The sequence below is a fragment of the Pristiophorus japonicus genome, chromosome 16 (genome assembly GCF_044704955.1).
Source record: "Pristiophorus japonicus isolate sPriJap1 chromosome 16, sPriJap1.hap1, whole genome shotgun sequence".
Classification (NCBI taxonomy): Eukaryota; Metazoa; Chordata; class Chondrichthyes; family Pristiophoridae; genus Pristiophorus; species Pristiophorus japonicus.
Genome location: NC_091992.1, coordinates 44,590,629 through 44,606,577, shown reverse-complemented (window position 1 = coordinate 44,606,577; position 15,949 = coordinate 44,590,629). Strand labels below are relative to the sequence as shown.

The 15,949-nt window shown below is 46.2% G+C and overlaps 1 protein-coding gene across 4 annotated transcripts in view; it reads right to left on the bottom strand.

The window, feature by feature from the left end:
• The window catches only part of LOC139226469 (elastin-like), a 435,956-nt gene that overhangs the window by 45,407 nt on the left and 374,600 nt on the right, over positions 1 to 15,949 (bottom strand). For all 4 annotated transcript variants that reach the window (XM_070857261.1, XM_070857262.1, XM_070857263.1 and 1 more), the window contains exons 46-47: positions 12,529 to 12,564; positions 10,067 to 10,318 (exon numbers count right to left, since the gene is read on the bottom strand). In XM_070857261.1, the coding sequence (XP_070713362.1) occupies positions 10,067 to 10,318; positions 12,529 to 12,564 (288 nt within the window). The remainder of the gene's footprint in view (positions 1 to 10,066; positions 10,319 to 12,528; positions 12,565 to 15,949) is intronic.

Sequence of the window (15,949 nt, the reverse complement as noted above, 5' to 3'; positions counted from 1 at the left end):
TACATATTTTTTGACTCCACTCAGATGCACTAAACAACTTAAATTTATATAGCATTCCTCAGCACTCAAGCAATAAAACATGACAAAGTGGAAGGAGAAGTGGATACCAGGCAGGAAGTGAAGAAATAGCTTTTAGGGGGCATTTGAAGTCAGGAAGAAAGGTAGCAAGGCAGAGCAGTTTAATATAAGAACATAAGAATTAGGAGCAGGAATAGGCCATTTGGCCCTTCGAGTCTGCTCCTCCATTCAATGAGATCATGGTTGATGTTCTACCTCAACTCCACTTTCCTACATTATCCCTATATCCCTTGATTCCTTTAATATCCAAAAATCTATCGATCTCTGTCTTGAGTATACTCAAAGACTGAGCCTCCACGGCCCTCTGGGGTAGAGAATTCCAAAAATTCACGAACCTTTGAGTGAAGAAGTTTCTCCTCCTCTCAGTCCTAAATGGCTGACTCCTTATTCTGAGACTGTTACCCCTGGTTCTAGACTCCTCAGCCAGAAGAAACATCCTCCCTGCATCTATCCTGTCTAGCCTGTAAGATTTTTGTATGTTTCAATGAGATCACCTCTCATTCTTCCAAACTCTGGAGAATATAGGCCTAGTCTACTTAATCTCTCCTCATAGGACAATTCCCTCATCCCAGGAATCAGTCTGGTGAACCTTGTTGTACTTCCTTAATGGCAAGTATATCCTTCCTTAGGTAAGGAGACCAAAATTGTACACAATACTCCAGATGCAGTCTCACCAGGGTCCTATATAATTGCAGTAAGACATCTTTACTCATGTACTTAAATCCTCTTGTAATAAAGGCGATCATACCATATGCTTTCTTAATTGCTTGCTATACCTGCATGTTAACTTTCAGTGATTCATGTACAAGGACACCTAGTTCCCTCTGAACACCAACATTTCCCAGTCTCTCACCATTTAACAAGTACTCTGCTTTTCTATTTTTCCTACCAAAGTGAATAACTTCACATTTCTCCATATTATATTTGCCATGTTCTTGCCCACTCACTTAGCCTGTCTATATCCCCTTGAAGTCTCTTTGCATCCTCCTCACAACTTACATTCTCACCTAGCTTTGGATCATCAGCAAACTTTGATATATTACATTTGGTCCCCTCATCCAAATCATTGATATAGATTGTAAATAGCTGGGGCTCAAGCACCGATTCTTGCAGCACTCCACTAGTTACAGCCTGCCAACCCGAAAATTAACCATTTATCCCGACTCTCTGTTTTCTGTCGTTAGCCAATTCTTTATCCATGCTAATATATTACCCCCAATCCCGTGATCTTATCTTGTGCAGTAACCTTTTGTGTGGCACCTTGTCAAATGCCTTCTGGAAGTACAAATACACCACATCTACTAGTTCCCCCTTATCCACCCTGCTCGTTACATCAAAAAATTCTACCAAATTTGTCAAACATGACTTCACCTTCATAAATCCATGGTAATTCTGCCTGACCGAATTTTGCTTTTCCAAATGTCCTGCTACTGCTTCTTTAATAATGGACTCCAACATCTTCCCAACCACAAGGAGTCAGTGTCGTGAGCCAGAATCCATTATAAATACAATTTATTGTTCTTGTTGTGGCTTAGTGTGGGGGAGGTGTACTGTGGATTGAATGAGCTAAAGTCTGTGACTGGTGGATTTGAGGAGAGTGCAACAGAAATTGATTCTCAAGGCTATTAAGGCATCAATGAAGGTTTCAGCCAAGGTGGGATGAGGTAACAGACAAATGTTCTAGAGATGTAAAAAGGCAGTCTTAGCTCAGGGTTGAAAAAAAGTAAGGCTGTGCACAAATAGGATAAATGTGCATAAACAACCTGGGAAATCTATGAATCAGAACCAATGGTATGTAAGTGCCTATGACAGTCAAATAGGATGGCTCTGTTTTGCGTACACTGAGCTATAGAAACTTTGAACTAATGATGGAGCAGCACTGAGATCTTATATTTCTTATGTCTTTGGTCTTACTAGATCCAAACAAATGAATGCAACAACATAAAGAGGTATAATACCGAGGATTTGAAATTCGGTACCGCCATTTTTGAGGCGGCGTCACCGCCTGAGAAATTTTTAACGTCTTGTTTTAGGCGCGGTCCCTAAATACGAAATTCAGTGTTGCCACCTAAAGGGCCCAAGTTTCCACACGATAAAAAACGGGCGCCCCTCCGAGCTGGGCGCCCGTTTTTCACTCCTAAAACGGCGCCTAAAAAAAACCTCGCAATTCTGGAGCGTTCTGCAGCTCCTTGTCTGCCTGGCGCGGCGCCCAGGGGGGCGGAGCCTACACTCGCGCCGATTTTGTAAGTGGGAGGGGGCGGGTACTATTTAAATTAGTTTTTTTCCTGCCGGCAACGCTGCGCATGCACGTTGGAGCGTTCGCGCATGCTCAGTGTGAAAAAAACATTGGCACTCGGCCATTTTTGTAGTTCTTTGTAGCTGTTTAATTTTTGAACATTTTTTAATAAAAGCACATTGCCATCAGCACATCAGCACTTGCAGCCTTCTCACTGTCTCCTTCCCCCCTCCCCTCCACGGGAACGAAACGGCTGTTTAATTCCCTCCCCTCCCCTCCGCGGGAACAAAACGGCTGTTCCCTTCCCCCCCCTCCCCTCCACGGGAACGAAATGGCTATTTCCTTCTCTCTCCTCCCCCTCCCCCCCCCCCCGCAGGAACGAACGCCTGCAGCATTCTCCCTGGCACTTTCACACAGGTAGGAAGATGGTTTATTTAATCTTTTCTTTGCTTATAAATGTTTATTCAGGTTGGATTTATTTGTATAATATTTGTAGAAGTATAAATAAGGATTTATTGTAGAATTTAATGAGTTCCCTTCCCCCCTTCCCCCCCCCCACCTCGTTCTGGACGCCTAATTTGTAACCTGCGCCTGATTTTTTAATGTGTAGAACAGGTTTTTTCAGTTCTACAAAAATCTTCACTTGCTCCATTCTAAGTTAGTTTGGAGTACGTTTTCACTGTGGAAACTTTCAAATCAGGCGTCAGTGGCCGGACACGCCCCCTTTTGAAGAAAAAATTCTGTTCCAAAGTAGAACTGTTCTACCTGACTAGAACTGCAGAAAAAAAAATGGAGAATTGCGATTTCTAAGATAGTCTGTTCTCCACCAGTTGCTCCTAAAAATCAGGCGCAAATCATGTGGAAATTTCGGCCCAAAGAGGGGATAGCAGCGTAAAATCATGGTGTTGCACTTACTTGGAGGCGCTACGCTGCGCTAAGTGGGCCGTTAAGCGTGGGCTCAACATCCGGAAGTTAGGCAGCATTTGGAGCTGCGCCACAGACATAGTGGCGCCACCTGGATTTAATTGAGGCGTTGATTAGGAGCCTCAACGCCTCGTGGGTATATTCACTTCCTACGCACTCACTCAGAAGCTGAGCATGGCAGACCGAGCAGCAGCAGCTCGTCGGTTCACGGACGTCGCAGTGGATACACTCTTTGATGCCCTGGAGCGGCGGCAGGCACCAACTCACAAAGGCCTACAGAGGGAGGAAATCTCAAGTTTCTACAATTGACACGGTGGCCAGGACAGCCACTGAATGCATACAAAAGTGGAATGAGATGATGTGACTGGTGAGGGGGAGTATCTTAAATTTGAACCATCAACATGCTAAGCTCTGTGCTCAATGTGCACTCTCTGCTCAGTGTTTTGGCATACATGCTCTCCGCAAGTGAGGTCAGATGCAAGGTTCCAATTTGAAGCCTCACCCACTGCAAGGACCTGCATGTGCTGTTAACCTTGCTAGTTGGTTCTGCAGACCCATCCCTGATGTTGTAAACTCCTCAGTCTCCACATGCGTCTCGAAGACGGTAGCCTCCCCATCACTATTAGGTCCTAGCCCCATAATTCAAGCATTGCTACAGCAAGTCCACACAGCGAATGGAAGTTACATCGAACTGTGCAGACTCTCATACTGTTACATCTACTAAACTATGTAAGGCACTTGGAACATACTGATAGAAGGGCTCTAACTCAGAAGTTCTCTTTAATCTCACAGGACAAGCTCGTCCACAACCGCAGGGAGCAGATGCGGACTGCAGGAGACGACTCTGAACTCCAGGACCTCACTCCGTTTAAGGAAAGCGTCTCAGCCCTGATGGGCATTCAAGTTGGTGCCATGGCGGTGGGTGAGGCCGACACCCGCCCCCCCCCCGGCCCGCCCCCAGGGACAGTGATCATATGTTGAGTTCCTTTGCAGTATCCGGCAGGAAACTTAGGCCCGACACCAGAATTCCTCAGCTCTTTCCATAAGACTTTCTATAATGCGTTTGCCACTCCTGGCCCCATCCCCTGCAGGTAATCACACTTCTCTGGCTTTGCGCTTTCAGATGATAACTCAGATGGCTAGGGGCCTGCACATCAGCCTTCCACTGCGTGGGTGATGGTGGAGAGGACGAGGAGGCAGAGGACACCTCTCTGGACATGACCGAGGATCCAGCGTCCTCACAGAGCAGCTTTTTGATGGAGGTGGGTGATGCTCCGGGACCCAGTGGTCTGCAGCAATACCATGGGGGTGGGCGATCAGGGAGCCAGCTCCCCGGAGGGTGAGTGCACGCCTGAGTGATGCTCAGCAGCATTCTGATGATGAGGTCAACTTAGAGGATCTCGCAAGACAGTCATTGCAGATGCACAGCGATCTGCTGGGTGTTTTATCAAGGGTGCCCGAGACTGTCGATGCACTTGCTTTGAGTGTGGTGTAGGCTGCCTCAACGACTGCATTTGTGTCTCAGCAGCCCATCGATCCCACCCTTGGTAGATAACGGATGTTGGATGCTTCAAGTGACCGTGGGGTCCCAGACATGGTGGCACGGGCTATGGCTGACGTGGCAGTAGCCATTGAGCACCAGGACGACGCTATGGTAGGCCTGCAGACGGTCATGTCGTCAGTGCGTGGTGGCATCAATCAGCTTTGTGGTGTGCTGCACTGGCAGTCTGCCCCGATACAGAGCCAATTTGAATCCACGCAGGCACTGATCACTGCCACCATGTCTGGGGCTCCATCAGTTGCACGGGGAGCTAACGTTGGCGAAGCACGGCAGCAATCTGTGCTCAGCCAGACAGCTCCAGATGCTGAGGCTCTGCCCTAGGCTCTGCACTGTGTCGGGCCTGTTGGAACATGATGTCCTCTCTCAGGATGACATCATTCCGCCCTTGCCTCTGCCGCTCTCTGCAACCTATCCCCAACAGAGCGATGCCGCCCATGCTGAGGTGATGCAGTCCACAGCCGGCCATTTCAGGGACCGAGGTGATGTGGAACATTCTGCTAGGCCATCAGCTGTGGCAGCAGCGCCAACACAGCGACCTTAAGAACATAAGAAATAGGAACAGGAGTAGGCCATACAGCTCCTCGAGCCTGCTCTGCCATTCAATAAGATCATGGCTGATCTGATCATGGACTCAGCTCCACTTCCCCGCCCGCTCCCCATAACCCCCTATCGTTTAAGAAACTGTCTATTTCTGTCTTAAATTTATTCAATGACCCGGCTTCCACAGTTTTCTGAGGCAGCGAATTCCACAGATTTACAACCTTCAGAGAAGAAATTTCTCCTCATCACTGTTTAAATGGGCGGTCCTTTATTCTAAGATCATGCCCTCTAGTTCTAGTCTCCCCCCTCAGTGGAAACATCCTCTCTGCATCCACCTTGTCAAGCCCCCTCATAATCTTATACATTTCGATAAGATCACCTCTCATTCTTCTGAATTCCAATGAGTAGAGGCCCAACCTACTCAACCTTTCCTCATAAGTCAACCCCCTCATCTCCGGAATCAACCTAGTGAATCTTCTCAATTGCCTCCAAAGCAAGTATATACTTTCGTAAATATGGAAACCAAAACTGCACATAGTATTCCAGGTTTGGCCTCACCAACATCCTATATAGCTGTAGCAAGACTTTCCTGCTTGTATACTCCATCCCCTTTGCAATAAAGGCCAAGAGACCATTGGCCTTCCGAATCACTTGCTGTACCTGCATACTATCCTTTTGTGTTTCATGCACAGGTATCCCCAGGTCCCACTGTACTGCGGCATTTTGCATCTTCTCCATTTAAATAATAACTTGCTCTTTGATTTTTTTCTGCCAAAGTGCATGACCTTACACTTTCCAACATTATACTCCATCTGCCAAATTTTTGCCCACTCACTTAGCCTGTCTATGTCCTTTTGCAGATCTTTTGTGACTCCTCACACATTGCTTTTCCTCCCATCTTTGTATCGTCAGCAAACTTGGCTGCGTTACACTCAGTCCCTTCTTCCAAGTCGTTAATATAGATTGTAAATAGTCGGGGTCTCAGCACTGATCCCTGCGGCACCCCACGAGTTACTGGTTGCCAACTAGAGAATGAACCATTTATCCTAACTCTCTGTTTTCTGTTACTTAGCCAATCCTCCATCTATGCTAATATATTATCCCCAACCCTGTGAATTTTTATCTTGTGCAGTAACCTTTCATGTGGCACCTTGTCAAATGCCTTCTGGAAGTCCAAATACATCACATCCACTGGTTCCCCTTTATCCACCCGGTTCGTTACATCCTCGAAGAACTCTAGCAAATTTGTTAAACATGACTTGCCCTTCATAAATCCATGCTGACTCTGCCTGACCGAATTTTGCTTTTCCAAATGTCCTGCTACTGCTTCCTTAATAATGGACTCCAACATTTTCCCAACCACAGATGTTAGGCTAACTAGTCTATAGTTTCCTGTTTTTTGTCTGCCTCCTTTTTTAAATAGACACATTACATTTGCACTTTTCCAAACTGCTGGGACTTCCCTAGAATCCAGGGAATTTTGGTAAATTACAACCAATGCATCCACAATCCCTGCCGCTACTTCTCTTAAGACCCTAGGATGCAAGCCATCAGGTCCAGGGGGTTTATCTGCCTTTAGTCTCTTTAGACCTTCTACCAGCCTTGCTGCAGGCACTGAGACCCTGTTGAGGAGGATCAGTAAGCCTGGGAGGGGGGAAAAGGGAAGGGGTGGGAAAACACTGAGAAAGAGCTGATAAATGTGTGTGTGTGTGTGTTAGTGGCCTGAAATGGCAATCTTGCTCAAATGTGAACGAATGTAAATAGTTGCAATTGGATGAGCCAATATAGAATTGAGAGATGCTGGCCAGAGATGCTGTCCTTGTTCCATGATGAAGTAATGTGAATAGTTGCACGTGGATGTGGGTGATAATGTTTCAAGGGGACTTGTTTCAATTATTGTTTGCTATGATGATGGCATCCTTTAGTGCTTCTTTACAGCAGCTGGTGTTTTCTGTTAATAAAAAATTGTTTCATTTGTCAAAATCTTGTGTTGCCATTTGTATGCACGGAGGCTTGGAGGGTGGGGCATGATGTCTTCAGCAAATAGCCAGGTGAGGCGGATCCCATAATGCCAGATGAGTACAATCGATGGTCCCATGAACCATGGGGAAGCACGCTATCTTGACGAAGTCAGGGGTGCGCTCATCCAGGTCTTCCCTGGACAAGCTGAACTTGATCCAGTCCATTCATTTAATGTAGAGAGCGTCAGTAACCTAGCGAATGCAGCAACGTACTGCAAACTGCGAGATGTTGCATATATCGCTTGTAGGAGACTGGAAGGAGTTAGTAGCATAGAAGTTAAGTGCTGCTGTCACTTTCACTGCCACTGACAGCGAGGTCCCGATGAAGATGTCAGCTCGCAGGTATGTCTGCAGAAAGTTGCAAAGCTCCGTAACCACCTCCTTGCGGAGCCTCAGCCTTATTAAGCAGTGCTCCTCAGATATCTCAAGTTAAGAGTAATGCGCATGGAAAAGCTTGTGTCTGTACGGCCCCTCACCCCGCCGTCTGGGGTGTCTCCTCTGGGGAGGATGCACATTAGCCGTAAGCTGTCTCTGCAGCTGGCGCCTTTCAAGTCATCGCCCCAGGACGACGTGGTGTGCGATCACTGCCGCCACAACTTTGCAGAGGTCACAGCGAAATGCAACTTTCAAATTTTTCCGATATTGAACCCAACAATGTGTCTGAGATACTAGTACTCAATCTGACGAGTCAACAGCAGTACGATGCCAACACCTTACTCTCTGTGCGAGCATCAAATGCAGCACTGACCGAGACCTCTGAGGCCGGGCTGCAACTCCCTTTAAACAATGTCCTGGATTTGTTTCTTCACCTTGTGCAGTCCACTTTTTTCAGGTGTCATCGATGACAGCCGTTAAGTGAGGCAGCAAAAGTGAATGTGGCAAGAAGGGACCAAGGAGGTGTTGCATGCATACTGACATCATGATTTCCATGGCATTAGCCGGCAGGACATTACATTTTAACGCCTTTAAAAAATGACCACCGAATTTCACAGCAGGCATGAACAGCACCCAGCGCAATCCAAATTGTCTAACCCCCAGTTAACACCTAGCACCGGCTTTATCAGCAGGCATTAGCAACCGAATTTTGACTCCTGAATGTTGTAACTATCAGTCTCATGTTAACCAGGAATCTGAAAATACTAAAGTCATATCAAGACTCCAGTAAACCATTATGGGAAGATAATGAAGCTGCCTGTGCCCGCATGCAAAAAGACCGAGACAACATTCAGGCTTGGGCTGATGAGAGGGAAGCAATATTCACATCACACAAGTGCCAGGCAATGACCATCTCGAACAAGAGAGAGTTTAACCACTACCCCATGATATTCAATGGCATTACCATTGCCGAATCCCCCAGCATCAACGTCCTGGAGGTCACCATTGACCAGAAACTTAACTGGACAAGCCACATAAATACCGTGGCTACAAGAGCTGGTCAAAGGCTGGGTATTCTGCAGTGAGTGACTCACTTCCAGACTCCCCAAAGCTGTTCCACCATCTACAAGGCACAAATCAGGAGTGTAATGGAATATTCTCCATTTGCCTGGATGAGTGAAGCTCTAATAATGCTCAAGTAGTTCGACACCATCCAGAACAAAGCAGCCCGCTTGATTGGCACACCATCCACTACCTTAAACATTCACTTCCTCCACTCACGGCGCACCATGGCTGTAGTATGTACCATCTACAAGATGCACTGCAGCAACTTGCCTAGGCTTCTTCGACAGCACCTCCCAAACCCACAAACTCTACTGCGTAAGAGGTCAGGGGTAGCAGGCGCATGGAAACACGATCACCTTCAAGTTCCCTTGCAAGTTACACACCATCCTGACTGAGAAATATTTTGCCGTTCCTTCATCGTCACTGGGTCAAAATCCTGGACCTTCCTACCTAACAGCATAATGGGAGTACCTTCTCTACACTGTAGTATGGAGGAGTACAGTGGTTCAAGGCAGCAGCTCACCACCACCTTCTCAAGGGCAATTAGGGTTGGACAATAAATGCTGCCCTTGCCAGTGACGCCCACATCCCATGAATGAATAATAAACAAAAGTCCTACATTTTCACAATTTAAGTCCTTTTGATTACTCTTGGGCTCTGAACAAAATCCAAAATCTTAGTCTGTTAATTGAGAAAAGTCAGGTGCAACCAACTGTACATGAGGATCTTTTGGTTGCAGTAAATCAAATCAACAGATTCAAATTTTCTCCACTCAAAGGAGCCTCAGGGATTGATAAGGTATCTGTCTCACTGGACTGCAGAAAGCTTGAATCCATTGTTTTTAATGCACCCATGCACTGTTATTTAAGCACTGATAATTCCCCGAGTCCCACTATACCGGATATTACCAGTCCTGCTTTCCTGGGTTTTTCTGCTTGTTCCCTCAACAACCAATGATTTTCACCTGATTCATGTTATTGATCAGGAATATCCCAGAAGTGATGACTCAGAAGTGGAAAACCCCAGCCATTCAGGAAATTAATGGATAGATGTTCTTTTAACAGACTTATAAACAGCAATCCATGCACCTTCTCTCACTGCATCCTTCAAGAATGCAACGATTTGCAATTATTTTTCTTCTGCTTTTTGTATTAATTTCACTGTGTGCTGTGATACTACTGTTTCCACAGAATTGGGAGGAGGCAGACTTATATGGGTTTCGAAGAATATAATGGAAGAAAATGTCTTTCAGAGACAGTAAATTACCCACTCCAATGCCAGGCTGCAGACCTACACCAACGCCAGGCTGCACACCTACTCCAACGCCAGGCTGCACACCTACTCCAACGCCAGGCTGCACACCCACTCCAAGGCCAGGCTGCACACCCACTCCAAGGCCAGGCTGCACACCCACTCCAAGGCCAGGCTGCACACCCACTCCAAGGCCAGGCTGCACACCCACTCCAAGGCCAGGCTGCACACCCACTCCAAGGCCAGGCTGCACACCCACTCCAAGACCTACGTTGTGATCACAGGAAATTAATAATTAGAAATAGAGAATCACATTCTTTACAAAAATAGTCCAAATTAGGATTTTTGACCAATAATGGCCGGCAATGAAATATGAACTCAGCAATCATACTGTCTTTTTATTTCTAGACATTCATTTAAATACTTAAGCCAAACTTTTATTCTTACCTGGAGGATTATTTAAATGCTGCATTATTTGAATGAGATGTTAACCTGAGGTCCGATCTGCCTATTCATGTGGATATAAAAGATCCCATGGCACTATCCAAAGAAGAGTGAGGAGATCTCCTCGTGTCCTCAACCAATATTAACTACATTTCCCCCCCACCCTCAAGCCTGTTTCTTTTTTTCTCCTCGTCTCTAATGGCAGCTGGTCATTATTCCGCTATTCACACCCCATCTTGACTAATGTTTTTCTAACTCTTGGCATTACCATTTCAATTCGGCCCATCATCCCTTTTGTCTCTCTAATCTCTCCTGCCTTCCACCCTATCACAGACCTTCCCCTTTGTTCTTTCTTCCCCTCCCCCTTTCAGTGCTTGTTAAGAATGTATTCTTGCCGAACACACTCCAGTTCTGATGAAAGGTCATCAACCCGAAACGTTAACTCTGCTTTCTCTCCAGAGATGCTGCCTGACCCGCTGAGATTTCCAGCATTTTCTGTTTTTATTCCGTTTACTTCATTTGTTGTAATAGGGCCTTTTTATATTGCCAATTGGCTGCTGTGGTCATCTATATAACAACAGTGATGACATTTCAAAAAGTAAGTAATTGTTGTAATGCACTTTAAGATGTTCTATTGATGAGATAAGGTGCTATATCAATAAAATAAAAATTCTGAAGATCACTGCTATAGGATATCCATCTCAAATAATGATTTAAGGATAAGTAACGAGCATTAATGAGAAGAGATATTACAAGCCATTTTATTCTATTTTATTTTCAGGAAGGTTATGTGGGCTAGAAATTTGGTGCCTTTAAGCCTCCCATTAGCGCCCCTGGGGGGATGGTAACTGGGCCCAAATGCCTTACCGCCCTTTGACGCTGGCAACGACACCCTCCATATTCGGTGGTAGGTTACTGCTGTTGCGCCCCAGTCTCCTGCACTTGGAGATCTGCACTTGGAGATCATGATATTATTGCCATGTGCATCGCTAGCATCCCAGCCCCGAAATTGCCTTTCATCCCCTGAAGCAGTGCCCCAGAGAGCTGTGAAGGCTGGGTCATTGAATATATTTAAGGCGGAGATAGACAGATTTTTGAGCGATAAGGGAATAAAGGCTTATGGGGAGCGGGCAGGGAAGTGGAGCTGAGTCCATGATCAAATCAGCCAAGATCTTATTAAATGGTGGAGCAGGCTCGAAGGGTCAAATGGCCTACTCCTGCTCCTATTTCTTATGTTATGGAACGATAACAGCGACGGCTTCAGGGGACACGTATCAGGCGCCGGCCGCTACCGGGGCTAAAATTAAAGGGGAGGTGGCCAAGTGTTGTAAAAAAAACCTCACCTTTTTGTTGCCGCTTCTGATGTAGTTTCTTCGTGGAGTTGTGGCCGTGATCGCTCAGCCCGGCATTCTGCTCGAGTGCCGGGCTGATCATGCGGCTCCCCTGCTCCCCAGTGGTCCAAGTTGGTGCCGCCTTCTTTTGCAGAGTTGGCAGTGTGGGCACATCCCTTTAATTGAGGGACGAGCCCCTCGGACATTGCAGTGTTGCGCGGCTAAGTGTGTAGCGCTGCTGAGGCGTCCGCCCCATAGTCGCCCTAGGAGCGAAGTGGAGCACTTATCGAGCAGGGCGGGACTGGCACAAAATTTCACGCCTCCCAGATATTACCACCCCCAAACGGGGTGATAATGAATTTCATCCCGTCTTTCTAAACACATTAAATTATAAACAATACTACTCAACACTAATTTTAGAAAGGAGTGAGAAGTTATGATAAAGGTTCAAACCCTATTCATTAATAGGTATGATTGTTTTTGCCTTGTCACTGGTTGTTCTGGATCTTCCATCTCTGATATTTCTAAAATTAACAAAGCACATTTCACAAAGAAATGGAAATGCTTCTCAGATGCAATCATTGCATATAGCAGGAAAATCTCTTTCTCTTTAACATGAAGATGGCTTTATTATATCCTGAAATATATAATAATTTGATGGTTTTATAAACTAGTGAATATGTCAGAAGTAGGAAGATTTACCTCCATATTTAGCAGCTTTAGATGCAGCAGCTCCACCTGCAATGATAATCAACAGGTAATGAAACAGCCGAGACGGACCATTTACAGGGTATGACAAGAAGCAATGTAAAGATTAACAGCACCACAGCATTCCAGAGAAAAAAAATTCTGAAATGTTCATGATTAACACAGATTTCTCAAATCGAACCAATGTTGGCCTCTGGATTCCATTGAGTGAATGACGAGCTACTGAGCTAATTTATTTAATATTTACTGAACCGGATTAATACTTGTGAACTCGCAAACTATCCCAAGAGATGTGGTTTTGCCTCAGGCTACAATAGATGTTTTAAAAAGTTACTATCCCATTGTTGGACTCTTAAGCCTGGATATTAACAGAGGTGGGTTACACAGGCTTGGGGCGGGGGGGGGGGGCGGAGAGGGGAAATGGAGTTTCTGTTGGGAAACCCGGAAGTCCACTGCTGTGGAGGGTTAATTTCATAGCGTACATCTTTTGTCCACAAGAGGTTCCCCGTAGGGAAGTCATCCTGATTGACAAGCATGGCTTCCAGTCGGACGGGGAGGACTCTGGAGCAGGCCGCAGGACCAGGTAGGTCCAAACCATGACCTGGGGGTTGGTGGAGGGGGAGGGGGAGGGGGAGGGGGAGGGGGGGCGGGGAAGAGAGAAAGAGGGGTGGGAGTGTCTGATCTCGGGGAGGGAGTCCAATCCCCAACCCAGTGGGTCTTTATGTGAGGGAGTCTGATGGGGGTGGGGGGGGAGGGACGAGGGGGAGAGCAGGAGCTTGGGGGGCTGGGGAGAAGCACTCCTGCTCCTCTTGGCCCACAAGCAGTGCTGCAAGGGCATTTACCTTCTCCCTTCAGCCGCCGGTTATCCCGAGGCCTGGGAAACCTGGCCAGCTACAGTTAAACCTGTAAAACAAGTTAAATCAGAGGCTGCCAGTCTCATTAAAATATTTAAATTACCAAGCCGCCTCCTGAGGGCAGGATGGCTGCCCGCCCCTTGTCCTGCCTCCTTTAAACCCAGAGATGAGTTGGGTTGGGTTGGATTGGGTTTTAAATGTAAACTTTTTAACCTCTGATCTGACCCCAACCCACATGTTTTAGGTGCTAAAATGTAGCCCTTCAATACTGTTTTCAATTGCGACAATAAATTAAATCTCTTCATCTCACACCTCACAACAAATCTAAAACTTCTTTGGTGAGAGATCCAATTACCGGGTACACCTCTTGGAACACCGGTATTATCAAAGCAGCACAGCTACAAATATTATTTCAAATACAAATTATTTTTTCTTCCAAAACAATCAACCGGTTTTCAATTGTGGCATATGTCATTTAGCACATTTATTTTACTAAAGTGCTACTGGAGGAAGCATTCAGGAAAGAAAAAGCACAGAATATACTCTGGGTAGAAGACTTCAATGTCCATCACCATGATGGACAAAGTTAATCAAGTAAGCAAATGACATAGCGGTCAGGTGCTGAAGAAACCAACATGAAGGAGTAACCAACTTGACCTCATCCTCATTGTCATGTATGTATGCTTGGGGTTACTAGCCACCAGGTGGCGCCACTGTCGGAGTCATTGGGCTGTACTCATGTGTGTGTGGCCCAATTATAAAAGGCAAGCCATCATGTAATGTAATCACTTTGGGCCCGAATAAAGCAGAGCCAGGTTCGTACCTGGGTTAGTTTACAGTATTCAGTCTATCGAGTTATTACATACATAACATTTGGCGACGACGTAACTTAAGAACCTTCACATGCAAAAATGAGCACAATTGGAATTTTGGAGAGATTCATGGAGGGAGAGGACTGGGCAGATTTTGTAGCTCGCCTGGACTAGTACTTCGTGGTCAACAAAATGGAGGAAACCACTGACGCAGTTAGGCGCAGAGCGGTCTTCCTCACGGGTTGCAGTCCGAAAATCTATGGACTCAAAGAATCTTCTCTCGCCTGCAAATCCAACGGACAAGGACTATGAAGAATTGTGTGCTCTGGTACGTGACTATCTCAAACCAGAAGGCAGCATCATCATCTCACAATATCGATTCGACAAGCAGGTTCGTTCTGAGGACCAGGATGTGTCAGAATTCGTTGCCGACCCAAGACGTCTAGCTGGACCGTGTAAGTTCGAAAACACGATGGGAGATATGCTGCGGGATTTTTTTGTAATTGGCATCAACCACGAGGTGATCCTGCGTAAGTTACTGGCGGTGGAGACGCTGGATTTGAGCAAGGCCATCACAATTGCCCAGGCATGCATCACAATGGACAAAAACTTAAACAGATATAATCGAAAAATTGGAACTCGGCAAGTACTGTAAACAAGACTGTATCATTGTTTGGCAGAGCTGCATATAGCAGGGTCTACTCGACTGCATATGTGAAACCTGTAGCTGCCCAAAGTCCGCCAACGGGCATGAATCTGATTTCACTGTGTTGGCGTTGTAGGGGCAATCATTGGCCTCATCTGTGTCGGTTTAAACAGTACATTTGTAAAGACTGTTCGAGACTGGAGCATCTCCAGCGCATGTGGCCGCAACTGAGCAAGCGTGCTGCGACACACCACGTGGAGGATGATGATCAGTATAGCGCGGATCCGGATATGCAATCCGAGATACCAGAGGAGGAAGTGTATGGTATGTATTCATTCCTAACAAACAGCCAACCGATAATGATTAATGTGAAACTTAACGGTGTGCCGGTATTGATGGAATTGGACACGGGTACGAGTCAATCAATAATGAGCCAGAGGACATTCGACAAGCTGTGGGACACTAAGGCTGTGAGGCCTAAGCTGAGTCCAGTCAATGCCAAGTTGCGTATGTACACTAAAGAACTCATAATGGTGATTGGCAGTGCAGTAATCAAGGTATCGTATGATGGTGCAGTTCATGATTTACCGTTATGGATTGTTCCAGGTAATGGTCCAATGCTGACCGGCAGGAATTGGCTAGAAAAAAATCAAATGGAATTAGAATGATATCAAAGCGTGTTGTCAGAGGATGATAATCCATGTGCTCAAGTGCTGAGCAAGTTCCCCTCGCTGTTTGAACCAGACATCGGCAATTTCACAGGAGCCAAGGTGCAGATACACATGGACTCAGATGCAAGACCCGTCCATTATAAAGCTCAGGCGGTTCCGTACGTGATGAGGGAGAAAGTCGAAATTGAACTGGACAGACTCCAGCCTGAAGGGGTCATATCACCGGTCGAATTTAATGAATGGGCCAGCCCCATTGTTCCTGTGTTGAAAAATGATGGCACTGTCAGAATTTGTGGAGACTACAAGGTTACAATCAACTGAGTTTCGAAACAGAATCAATACCCGTTATCGAAGGCTGATGACCTGTTTGCAACGCTAGCCGGGGGGAAGTCGTTCATTAAACTGGATCTGACGTCGACCTACATGACACAG